Source organism: Elephantulus edwardii, unplaced genomic scaffold, assembly GCF_000299155.1.
Source record: "Elephantulus edwardii isolate Elephantulus edwardi_28Jun2011 unplaced genomic scaffold, EleEdw1.0 scaffold00024, whole genome shotgun sequence".
Classification (NCBI taxonomy): domain Eukaryota; kingdom Metazoa; phylum Chordata; class Mammalia; order Macroscelidea; family Macroscelididae; genus Elephantulus; species Elephantulus edwardii.
In genome coordinates, this window is record NW_006399774.1 from 12697869 (window position 1) to 12710142 (window position 12274).

At 41.8% G+C, this 12274-nt stretch overlaps 1 protein-coding gene across 1 annotated transcript in view; it reads right to left on the reverse strand.

Annotated features, from left to right (window-relative positions):
* RSPH3 (radial spoke 3 homolog (Chlamydomonas)) overlaps positions 1 to 12274 on the reverse strand; it is a 38428-nt gene that overhangs the window by 14993 nt on the left and 11161 nt on the right. Inside the window, 1 exon segment of the mRNA XM_006903698.1 lies at positions 7542 to 7632. Within this exon segment, the coding sequence (XP_006903760.1) occupies positions 7542 to 7632 (91 nt within the window).

A 12274-nucleotide genomic window follows, 5' to 3' on the forward strand; every position in this document is an offset into this window, starting at 1 on the left:
AAGGAGCAGCCCAGTTTAACCCTCTCCAGGATGAATCTGTTTTCCTAGCAGTCCATGGTACCCTCAATACTCTTCTCTAGCACCACAGCTCAAAGGCATCAATTCTCCTTCTATCCTTGGTCATTGTCCAACTCTCTGATGCATAACAGATGATTGCGAAGACCATGGCCTGTATCAGACGCACCTTAGTCTCCAGAGAGACACCACTCCTCTTCAGAACTTTGGAAAGGTCCCTAACAGCAGACTTTCCCATCACAATACATCTTTTAATTTCCTGGCTACTGGTGCCAAGAGTGTTGACTGTGGAGCCAAGCAAACTAAAGCTGTGTACAATCTCAATCTCTTCAACATCCATCCTGATGCTGCCAATTGGTCCAGTGGTGAAAATCTTTGTCTTCTTGACATTGAGCCTCAATCCATACTGAAGGCTGCAGTCCTCGACCCTCTGCAGCAAGTGCATCAGGTCCTCCTCAGTTTCAGCAAGCAGGGTTGTGTCATCTGCATAACGCAGATTGTTGATAGATCTTCCACCAATCCTAATGCCACACTTCTCCTCATAGAGCCCAGCTTCCCGGATAATCTGTTCTGCATATAGGTTGAAAAGGTAAGGAGACAGGACACATCCCTGGCATACGCCCTTCCCAATTTTGAACCATGCAGTGTTTCCCTGCTCTCTGAAAATGTTTTAATTGAAGTGACAATGACTAAAGTTCAAATTATAATTTCATCTCCCTCACCTAGTGGCCACTGTTATTCAAACGTAGTTTTGATACTACTACACAAGCTTTATACTGTTCTTCTAACACCAATACACCGCAAACACTCCCGATTTCATTGGTGGTTTGAATCTCCCAGCCACTCTGTGGGAGAAAGATGTGGCAATATAGTTCCGTGAAGATTCACATCCTTAGAAACTCCACAGGAAATGTCTATTCTATACAGTTGCTATGAATCAGAATTGACTTGATGACAATGGATTTGGTTTCATTTAGTCTGAACAGCATATGGATCTATATGGAATGTTAGGCCATCTGACGCAGTGGTTCACAAACCTGAGAGTGCATCAGAATCACCTAGAAAACTTAACAGATAATACATGCTTTAATGCTATTGTGTTTGGTACCACTGAGCCAGAACCGACTCATAGCTCACTCCAACAGATTTTCAGAAGCAGTTAATCACATGGGAAGAGATTGCCCATTGCCCAGCCTTCTCCCATGGAGCAGCTGGTGGACTTGAACCATGAGCCTTTGGGATTGCAGTGCAGCTTCTTGCCACTAGGCCACCAAAGCTCCCCTAGTCCTATTCTAGAGCTAATGAAACAAAATCTATGTAGGTTGGACCGAAAGTTCAACAGCTGGACCTCACCAGTCATTCCGCAGGAGAAAGCTGTGGTCATTTGCATGTGCAAATGACATGTGTGGACATCCTATGGAGCAGGTCTGCTCTGTCCTATAGGGTAACTCCACCAAATGCTGTGCTGGAGAAGGAGGGGCAATCTCCTCCTGTGCCAGTCAGATCTGACTTGACAGTACACAACAAGAAAAAGGGGAGGAGAGAGGGACACACACACACACACACACACACACACACACACACTCTTCCTTCCTAGTTCTCCCTCTGAAAACCTTATGTTAGATGGAGAAAAGACTGAAGTTGTTAATGGTTTCATTTTCCTTGGATGAACAATCAACACCATGGTACCAGTAGTCAGGAAATCAGGAGACATAGTTTACTGGACAAGTCAGCTGTCAGGGATCTCTCCAAAATACTGTGGAACAATGGTGTCAGTTTGAGGACTTAGGTGTGCTTGATACAGGCCATGGTCTTCTCAATCGCCTGGTAGAGAACTGGAGGGGGATTATGGGTAGCAAGGAATTGATGCCTTTGTGTTGTGGTGCTGAAGAAGAGTACTGAATATCCCATGGAATGCCAAAAACCCAAACAGATATGTCTGGAAGAGGTGCTGCCAGAAGGCTCCTTGGAGGCGAGGATGACGAAGCTTTGTCTTTTATACTTTGTACAAGTAGCTAGGTGAGGCTATTCCTTGGAAAGGGACATGATGCTTAGACTAAGGTTCAGTGAGGGAGAGGGAGACCCCCAACAAGATGGACTGACACTGTGACTTCAGGATCGGGTTCTAATATCTCGGAGATGGAGAAGATGGCACAGGCTAGGATGAGTATCAGGTTGGCTGTTCACAGGGTCTCTATGAGTCATACTCGACAACACCCAACAATAACAACCATGCAAACATTAAAAGAATGAAAGGTAAACAGTAGAAAGTGAAGCTAGAGTCTTGAATATAATGACAATGAGTTCCCTAGGTTTCTTTCCTCCTCCTGCTTCTCATGCAGGGTACTAGAGAGCCTTAAACCCAGAACTACCAAAAGGAGGATTCCACTAAATTGAAATCATTTTAGCATGAATTCTAGTAGGTAGTTGTTGCTGCTATACGCCATCGAGTTGAAGATGGGTCTGTGACCCCATGAACAACAGGTCTGAACTCTGTCCTATTCAACACCACCCTCATCATCCCTAACATCAACTCATCTCGAGGGTCCCTCTCTCCTTCACTGACCCTCCATCTTTCCAAACATAATATCGTTTTCTAAGGAAAACCTTTCCTAACATGTCAAAAATGTGCGATGCGAAGCTTCATCAGCCTTGCCTCCAAGGAACATTCTGGTTGTACTTTCTCAAACATGTATCTGTTTGTTCTTTTCACAGTTCATGGGATAGTCAGCATTCTCCAACATCACAGCTCAAATGCATCGATGTTCTTCTGTCACCCTTCAATCTTTTCTCCATCTATCACGATGTTGTTTATCGGTACTGTGGTAAGGAGTTTTGTCTTCTGATAATGAGATGTAATCTATTTAAGGCTGTGGTCTTTGATATTCTGTAGCAAATGTGTCAAGTCTTCTTCACTTTCAGCAAACAAGGTTTTGTCTTCTGTATAACACAGATTATTGATGGTATTTCCTCCAATCCTGATGCCACATTTTTTTTATAGAGTCCAGCTTCTCAAATATTTGCTCAGCATAGATTGATGAGTTAGTAATAAAGGATACAAATTTCCTGGTTTTAAACCATGCAGTGTTACTTTGCTCTGTTCAGACAACTACTTCTTTTTTTTTTTTTTTTCAGACAACTACTTCTTGGTCTAGATATAATTAAGTGTTCTGGGATTCTCATTCTTCTCATTGTTAGCAATAGTTTGTTTTGATTCACATAGTCAAATGCTTTTGCATAATCAGTAAGACACACATAGAAGTTCTTCTGGTATTCTCTGCTTTCAGGATCCATCTGACATCAGCAATGATACCTCTGAAGCCATGGACTCTTCTAAACCCATCTTGAACTTCTGATTATTCTCTGTTAATGTACTGTTCTAGTCATTTTTTGATGATTTTCAACAATATTTTGCTTGCATGGGATAGTAATGATATTGTTCAATAATTTCCACATTCTGTTGGACTACCTTTCTTGGGATATAAAAAAATATGGGTTTTTTCCAGTCAGTTGACGAAGTAGTTGTCCTCCAAATTTCCTGGCATAGATGGGTGAGAACATCTATGGGGGAGGACTGCACCTGTGTCAACTGGTATTCCTTCTATTCCTGGGGCCTTATTTTTTGCCAGTGCCTTCAGTTCAATTTGAACTTCTTCCTTCACTGCCATTGGCTCTTGTTCACATGATACTCCCTGAAATTTTCAGTGTCAAATTCTTTTTGGTACAGTGACTCTGTGTATTCTTTGCATCTACTTTTGATGCTTCCTGGATCATTCAAGATTTTGCCCATAGTATCTTAGTTTTACAACTCAGTATTTGAATTTTTCAGTTCTTTAAACTTATGAAATGTTGAATGAGTTCTTCCCATTTTATTTTCCAGCTCCAGTTCTTTGCACATTGTTATAATATTTTTGTCTTTGCTAGCTCTCCTTTGAAATCTACTAGTCATCTCTCTGACTTTGGCATTTCTTCCCTTTGTTTTGGCCTCTCTACTGGTTTTACAGAGTCTTTTCTGATATCTGTTTTGGTCTTTTCTTCATCTTCTGTCTTTGTAATAATTTTTGCTCTCTTTACAGATGATATATTTTATTTTATCCCAAAACTTAATCTGGTCTTCAATCATTAATGTTCAATGCTTCACACCTATTCTGGAGACGACTTTTAAATCCAGGTGGGAAAGACTCAAGGTTGTATTTTTGTTCTTGTGGACTTGTTTTCATCTTCTTTAGCTTTATTTGAACTTGAATGTGAGTGATTGTTTACTCCACAATCAGCATCTGGCCTGCCTGTGACTGCTGAGATAGAGTTTTTCCAATGAGCCATTTGACAGATGTAGTCAGTCTGATTCTTGTGCAGTCTGTCAGGTGAGGTCCCTGTGTAAAGACCACTTTAGTGTATTTTTTTAAAAATGAATTTGCAATGAATAAATCATCAAATATACAAAATTCAGTCATTCAATGTTCAGCCTCATTTGACACTAAGACCATACTTTCCAACAAACAATCCTTCCTCATTTCTAACTTACGCATTCCAGTCACCAATCATTATTACTATGTTAGGCTTTGAAGCAGACATCCAGATGCAGTGAGGCTCTGATGCAGACATCCCAGATACAACCGATAGACCACCAAGTCCCCACTCTCTTGTTTTAGATTTTGAAGCAGATACTGGTTTTGCTAGACTGCCCTTTTCCCAGTTTGGTGAGGAGACCAGCAAAACATACCTTGCTGGTTTATGGCAAAAGGAGAAAGCCATTCAGTAGGAAAAAAGGGAGCATTCCTACATATGGTCTTGTGCAACTGCATATCCAGAAGAAAAAAACAGGAAAATGACCTTCAACATAAAACTCATATCATAGATAAAACTAATCCAAATAGGTCAATGATTTAAAAGGAAAATTATAATTGGGAACTAATACAAAACCTTCAGGATCTAGAGCTAGATTCTTAGATATTGTTGTTATTCTGTGCCTTCAAGTTGGAGGCAAGTTTTAGCTGACCCTCCAGAAAATTTTCAGACTATAAATCTCATAGAAGGATGTAGAAAGCCATCCTGAACAGGTCTTAGCTCTGCTATAGATAACACTTCTGACACGCAGCTGCCACCCCGCTCATCTCCAGGAATACCTGTAATTCAACACCTTGGGGCATGCCCCTCCCTCTCTATTGTAAACTGATAGCCTAGGGCTGGGTTCCCTGGCAGCCAGACCTACACAGGTACCTATTTCCCTCTCTTGCCCCTTCCATTCGCGCTCTTTCTCTCCAGAGAACACGTGGAACCCGCAGGTCGGATTCAGAAGGACACCACCTATCTTTCATGGAGCTGGCAGCACAATTCCTTACCCACTCGGCCCCAAGAGTTCCAAGGTTCTGAGACAGGACAAAGGAAGCACATCTATGGAAAAATAAATGGATTTTAAAATAAAAACCTTCTATGTGGTGGAAGACCATGTGAACACAGTGGAAAAGACAGGCTAGACTAGAAGAAAATATTTGTAAAACTCTAATTTAACCTAAGTCTTATACAGAGATTATATAAAGAACTCCCAAAACTCTACAGTAAAAAAACAGTCCAATTATAAAACTATTAAAAGACACGAGCAGTCATATCACCTAAGAAAATATAAGGATAGCAACTAAGAACAGGAAAAGATGCTCAACATCATTAATAATTAAGTAAACTAGTAGGTAAATGATTAAATTCTGGCATCTTCACACAACTTGACAATGAAAACCAACTACTGACATATATACACCAACTTGGGTGGCTCTTAGGGCATCATGCATGTTTAGTGGTGGAGGGGATGTCTCAGATATACTGTATGATTCCTTTAGTATTCAAAACAAAATGATAGAGAACAGAACAGTGGTTTCTGGGGCACAGGGATGGGCAGTCAGGGTGCGAACACAAACATCCTTGTGGTGAAGGCTACACAAGCCTCCGTGAAGCTGGCACAGAACCGCGTGGCCATGTGAGGGGCCCTGCCGTGTGCAGCGCTCAGTGGCTGTGGCAGCCTGCTTCCGCAAACACTAGTACCTTTTTGTATAGTTTTGTCTTATAGAATCAACTCAATGGCTACATGTTTCGTATATTTCTTACAGAGACACCCAGAAACGAATACATGTAAAAGTTATGAAAACCGAGAAAGATCTGGTAAGAGGTTTTGTCAGTGTTGATTTCCTGATTTGGGTTTTGTAAATCAGATGTCATCATTGTGGAGAGAAGAGTACACAGAATTCTAGGTATTTTCTTAGAACTTCCTGTAAGTCTGCAAATATTTTAAAACTTTTTTTTTTAAACTATATTTAACTGGGCCCTGAATTACTTAGTTTGAATAGAATATATATAAAACGAACTTACTGAATTTAACACCCTAAACCTTTGAAAAGCTGATATTTATAATATTTACAGAAGAAGAATAGTTGCTTTGGGTTGTGGTGTTGGTGAAAAGCACTGATTATCCCATGGTCTACCAAAAGAACGAGTCCACCTTGTAGGAAGTGTAAATCAGGGTGCTCCTTAAGATGCAGGAAGGGTAAAACTTGGTCCCACATACTTTGGGGATATTGTCAGGAGGGACCAATCCTTGGAGGAAAACATCGTATTAGAAAAGGTGGAGGCTAGGAGAAAGAGGACTATCAAAGAGATGGATTGACACTGTGACTTTAACACTGGGCTTCAGCATATCAGAGATGGTGAGGACGGTACAGGAAGGAACAGGGCAAGGCTCAGATCTGCTGTTCATAGAACTGCTGTGAGTAATAGTTGACCCAAAGGTACATAACAACAAGAACAGGCTGACCTAAATATATACCGCTTCTGTACCAAGAAATCATCACATTTGATATCACATCAAGTCTTATTCATCTCTGTATTTTAGGTACTCAGCAGAGGGCCTAAACCTCAGCAAATACTTGCAGAGTCAAAGGAAAGATATAAAATCAAGACTTTCTGGTTACATGATGACACAGTAATAGAGTATGAGATGCTCTAACAAACTTGAAATGGTGTCCTGTTTTCTTCCAGTTCTGCTCCAGTGTGGATCTGACATGTGCCATCTAGGAACTGCTAGCGTAGCTTGGTGACAATTTAAGTCCATAACCCAGGTGATAAAGTTTGGAAACTTTCAGAGCAATTTTGGCAGTAATGAAATATTAAATGACATAATTAAACTAAGTTGAGCTTTGTTATTTTGTGTGTCTTCCCACTCTATTTCATCTTCACCTTGTCATTCCTCTTCATTGTATTTTAAACAGTTTTTTGTCTGTAGGAAAGAAACACACAAACTGATCTTTACCACTAATGAGTGTACTGTGTATTCAGTGATACCAAACTAGAGAAAGAGTTGGAAGGGGGGGCAGTTCAAGTTCACTAGCTGTTCCCCTCAGGAGAGAAAAGCAGTCTTCTCTCTTCAAGATTTACAGTCTCAGAAACCCAGTGGAAGGTCACAATGAGTCAAAATCAACCCAGTGGTCACGGGCTTGGTTAAGTGGGTTTGGTTTTAAGACTATCTGAATAATACTAACCAATGGTAACATCTGCAGAGCGTAAGTGTTGCCTCGGATCACCCTTCTGTCATACATTATGTTTCCAAAATGCATAGTCTCGTTGTCATCTCTGTAAAAGAGCAAATTGCAAATAATGGCTTTAATAGAGTGAGGAAAATACTTGGGCTTTTTTTAGAACACTCCACAAGATGATGGGACACATGGCTGCCGTGTGTGGATCTTTCTCCAGAGCCAGGCCCCTCATACATGTCCCTGTATTTCCTCCTCCTCAGATGTCTTCAGATTAAGTGCTCTTGAGACCCAAAGGACAGATGGCTCAGTGAGGGCCTCAAATCTGATGAATTACATACCCATGTGACACCAGCCCAGCTGGAAAGGGTTGAAAAAGACTGATTTAATGTTTTGAAAGTTACGTTAATAATCTTATTTAAACAGTAAGTAAAATTTCTCACTGTTCTTTAAACTTAGTATTTTTATAAGTTATTGTTTTAACTTTTAACAATTTTTTAATTTCAAGCATTTGAATTAGACAATAGTGAAAAATGTGCACATTTAATACTTTCTTTCAAAAGTCTTCAAATGACATTCTATTTATAGCTATGAAATCAAACTCTACACCACCAACAGTCCTCTATCAGAAATTCCTTTGAGTGGGAAGTCAATTGCTTACATCGTATGGTAAAGCCACATATGACCTGACTCCATATAACTTACAACCCAGACAGATGCACACCTCATCCTGCTGACCTTCTGTGCTGTGTCTTGCTCACTGACTGCTCTGTTCCCAGCCCAGGAGTCTACTGTCATCTTCAGATTGGTTTCCTATTGCTTAGCTGGTCTACTTGTTGGTTTCTCCTGGAATGGAGAGTCTTTCCAGGATCAGCCTTCGCTTGTCCTCTGGCAACTTCACCCAACCCCCGGGCTGCATTTAAGATCCCAATAACCCAGCCTCCCCACTGCTTTGCATCTCTGGCTCAACTCTCTCTTCTGAGCCAGGCATGTAGACTCAGTTGCCCAATGATGGTTCATGTGGATGTTTACCCTGAAATTCAACTGGTTCTCTTTCATTACTTCATCTCATTAAATCTTTAGTACTGTCTCAGTGAATGGTACCACTGACCAAATCCTGACTCAATCCAGGAATCTAGCTGTTGTTTCTCATTCTTTACCTACCTATTGACTCTTCCATTAAGTCTCTCTCACAACCCCCACTGCCTTTTCCCTGGGTTACAGCAATTGCTTACTGTCTGAACATTCCTCAACCTGCTGTCTACTTTGCAGCCAGAAATCTTTCCAAAAGGAAAATCCAAAACCAATCCTTACTAATTTAATCCCTTGCTTCTGACTTTGACCACTTGTTGGTCAGTTTGTGGTGACTTATACTGGAAGCTATGTCACTAGTACCTTATGTACCAGCAGGGTCTCCCATAATGAACAGGTTTCCGTGGAGCTTCCAGACTAAGAGCGGGAGGAAGGACCTGGTAGTGTATTTCATGAGCAATTGAAAACCTGTGGATACCAGGGGAAGGCTGTCTGATACAGCGCTTCTCAAGAATGGCCTCAAACTCAGAGAATGAGTCAACATTGGGCAAGGCTTCCTTCTGTTGGCCACAACATTGCTAAGGTTTGGAACCACTGAAAGTGGTGTGGAGAGGCCAGAACTCACGTACAGCGTGGATGGGACTGTATACAGGAGTAATGACTGTGGAAAATGGCATGGCACTTCCTTACAAAGTTAGCAGTGGAAACACCACACGAGTCAGCAACCCCACTACTAGATCTATACTGTAAAGCAATGAAAGCTGGGACATGAATGTGTACACCCACGCTCACTGCAGTATTATTCACAACAGCAAAGAGGTGGAAATAGCCCAAGTGCCCATCAATTGATAAATGACTCAACAACTAAATTATATTAAAACCATGTAACCTTAAAAAACAGTGAAGAACTTATGAAACACAATGTGACTTTGAGGTCATTCTACCGAGTGAAAGAGGCCAACTACAAAGGGAAAAACGAAGTGTGAATCCACTACATAAGGGACTGAAGAGCTTTATGCTGAGTGAAGTAACTCAGTCCCACAAGGACAAATATGGTATAAAACTGTTATTGTACAATGTGTATGAGGATCCAGTGGGGGGGTCATGGAAGCAGATGTGTGAGGATGTGTATGTGTGGAGTAACCATGGGGGGTTGTACAATTTGATGGGTGCAGGGATGAGGGAAATGGGAATGATCTGGTGTGAAAAACAATGTATTTGAATTTTGTAAATGAGCTAGTAGTTTAATAAAAGATATTTATCATGAATAAATCATTGAGCTTACAAAAAAAATGTTAAAGAAAAGTTTACACACAGAAATATACTTGATGGTTACCAGGGATGGGAGATCAGAGGAGGGAACATCACTAATTAGATAAGAGACTTGCATTTAAGTGGATGACAGAAAAGGCAATATAAAATAGGGAGAGATGAGCACAATAGTGCCGCATAACAGGAATACACAGAAGTACTAACTACATAAAAGGAACACAGAAGGGTACTCAAGAGTTACAGACAACAATGGCAAGTACTGTTACATGCACAACCTGGCATATTCAGTAATAACAGAAATCGATCTAGATACATAGGCTGACAGGCAAGATGAAAAAGTGCACAGAATGAGGAGACTACACTCAAAACAATACAAGGTTTGGCAGATAATTATTTCCACAGAATCGATGCCTTTGAGTTGTGCTGGAGAAGAGTATTGAACATAGCATAGACTGCTAACAAACAGGTGTGTCCCAGAGATAGCGAAACCAAGTTGCTCCTTGGAGGCAAGGATTTTGAAGCGCCATCTCATATACTTTGGACATGTTGCCAGGAGGGAATAGTCTTTGGGGAAGATCATGCTTGGACGGGTGGAGGGACAGTGCAGGAGAGGAAAACCCTGGATGGAATGGATTGACTCAGTAACTGAGGTAATGGGGGTAGATGCGTTGGAGACAATTAAATTGGCTCAAGATAGAGCAGGGTTCAAAGCTGTTGTACACAGGGTCACTATAAGCTGAAAACAACTCGGCAGCATGTAACAACATCTTTATGTCCTGTAAATAAATTCATATGAATTTATAATAATATATTAATAAATTCATAGAGAGAAAACAACAACACAAACCAATTGAAGAACTCAACTCTAGCTAGTTGTGACTCAATAGTAACTACTGGGTTTTTGATGCTGTAAATTGGGTAATGGGAGGAGAAGGTCCATCTTTCTCTCTCAGAGCTTTTGGTGGGTTTGAATGGTCGAGATGCGTGATCATTAGGCCACCAGTGAAATTTGCTATGGCCCACACCACCACCAGAGCTCTCTCCAGAAGAGCAGAGGGGGCAGAATGATGGACACTTCCTAGTAATTAGCCAACACCTTGAGGGGATGAGCTGCCGGGCCTGGGGCCTCATGGGCGCAGTCTCAGGGGACCCAGGTCAATCGCAGTAAGCCAACCCACAAGGACACGTTCTATATCCTACTTTGGTGAGCAGCAACCAGGGTCTCTCGGTCACTATTATCTCACAAGTTTGCATGTCAAAAGTCCACGATGGCTTTTATTTTATTGTTTTGCAGTTTTGGAAGTCAGATGGATGAAAATTAAGGTGCTGGCTGGGAACTGCTCCTTAGTTTCTAGGGGAGAATCTGTTTCCTCGTTTCCCCCAGCTTTGAGAGGTGACCCATTCTTTGCCATGTAGCCCTTTCCAGGAAGTGCATCTGTCTCATCTCTACTTCCATCATCACTTCTCTTCCTCCTTACTCTCACCCTCCAACCTCCCTCTTAGAAGAACCTTTGTGATTACACTGGAATCACCTGGATAATCCAGGATAACCACTCATCCCAATAGCCTCAACCACACCTGCAAAATCCCTTTTTTCATGAAAGGTAGCATGTTTACAGGTACCCTGATTAAGATAATTATTCTTTGTTTTTGTGCCATCGAGTCCCTTGTGACTCATAGCAACCCTATGTACAACACCCCTAAACTCTGCTCTGTCCTTTGCCAATCTCACTGCCTCTGACACACCCACCCATTACCCCAGTCACTGACTCAATCCACCTCATAGAGGGTCTTCCTCTCCTGCACTGTCTCTCCACCCATCGAAGCATGACGTCCTTCTTCAAGGACCGGTCCCTCCTTGCAACATGTCCAAAGTATGTCAGACGAAGTTTCAGAATCCCTATTTTTTAGGGACCATTATTCCACCTGCCACAATGATTCAATGGGGAAGGAACAAATTAGAAAAATGTTCCAAGGTAGTTTTGCCCATGTGTTTACATTATTTTACTGAGGTTGCTGTTAGTTGCTGTGGAGCGGACTCTAACTCATAGCAGCCCTGTCGTGTGTACAACACAATGAAACCACGCCCACTTAGGCCAGCCTCACCATCTCTGCTGTGTTGTAGGCAATGCTTCAATCCACCTCATTATAGGTCTCCTTTTCTTTCGCTGGATCTCTAGCATTGCAAGAGGTATCTTTCTCCAGAATTGGCGCCCTTCTAGTAATGCTGTTGTTGTTGTTATGTGCCGTCGAGTCGTTTCAGACTCATAGCAACCCTATGCACCACAGCCCTAAACCCTGCTCTATCCTGCGCCAACCGCACCGCCTCTGACACACCCATCCCTATTACCCCAGTCACCGAATCAATCCATCTCATAGAGGGTCTTCCCCTCCTGCGTTGTCCCTCAACCCTCCCAAGCATGATGTCCCTCTCCAAG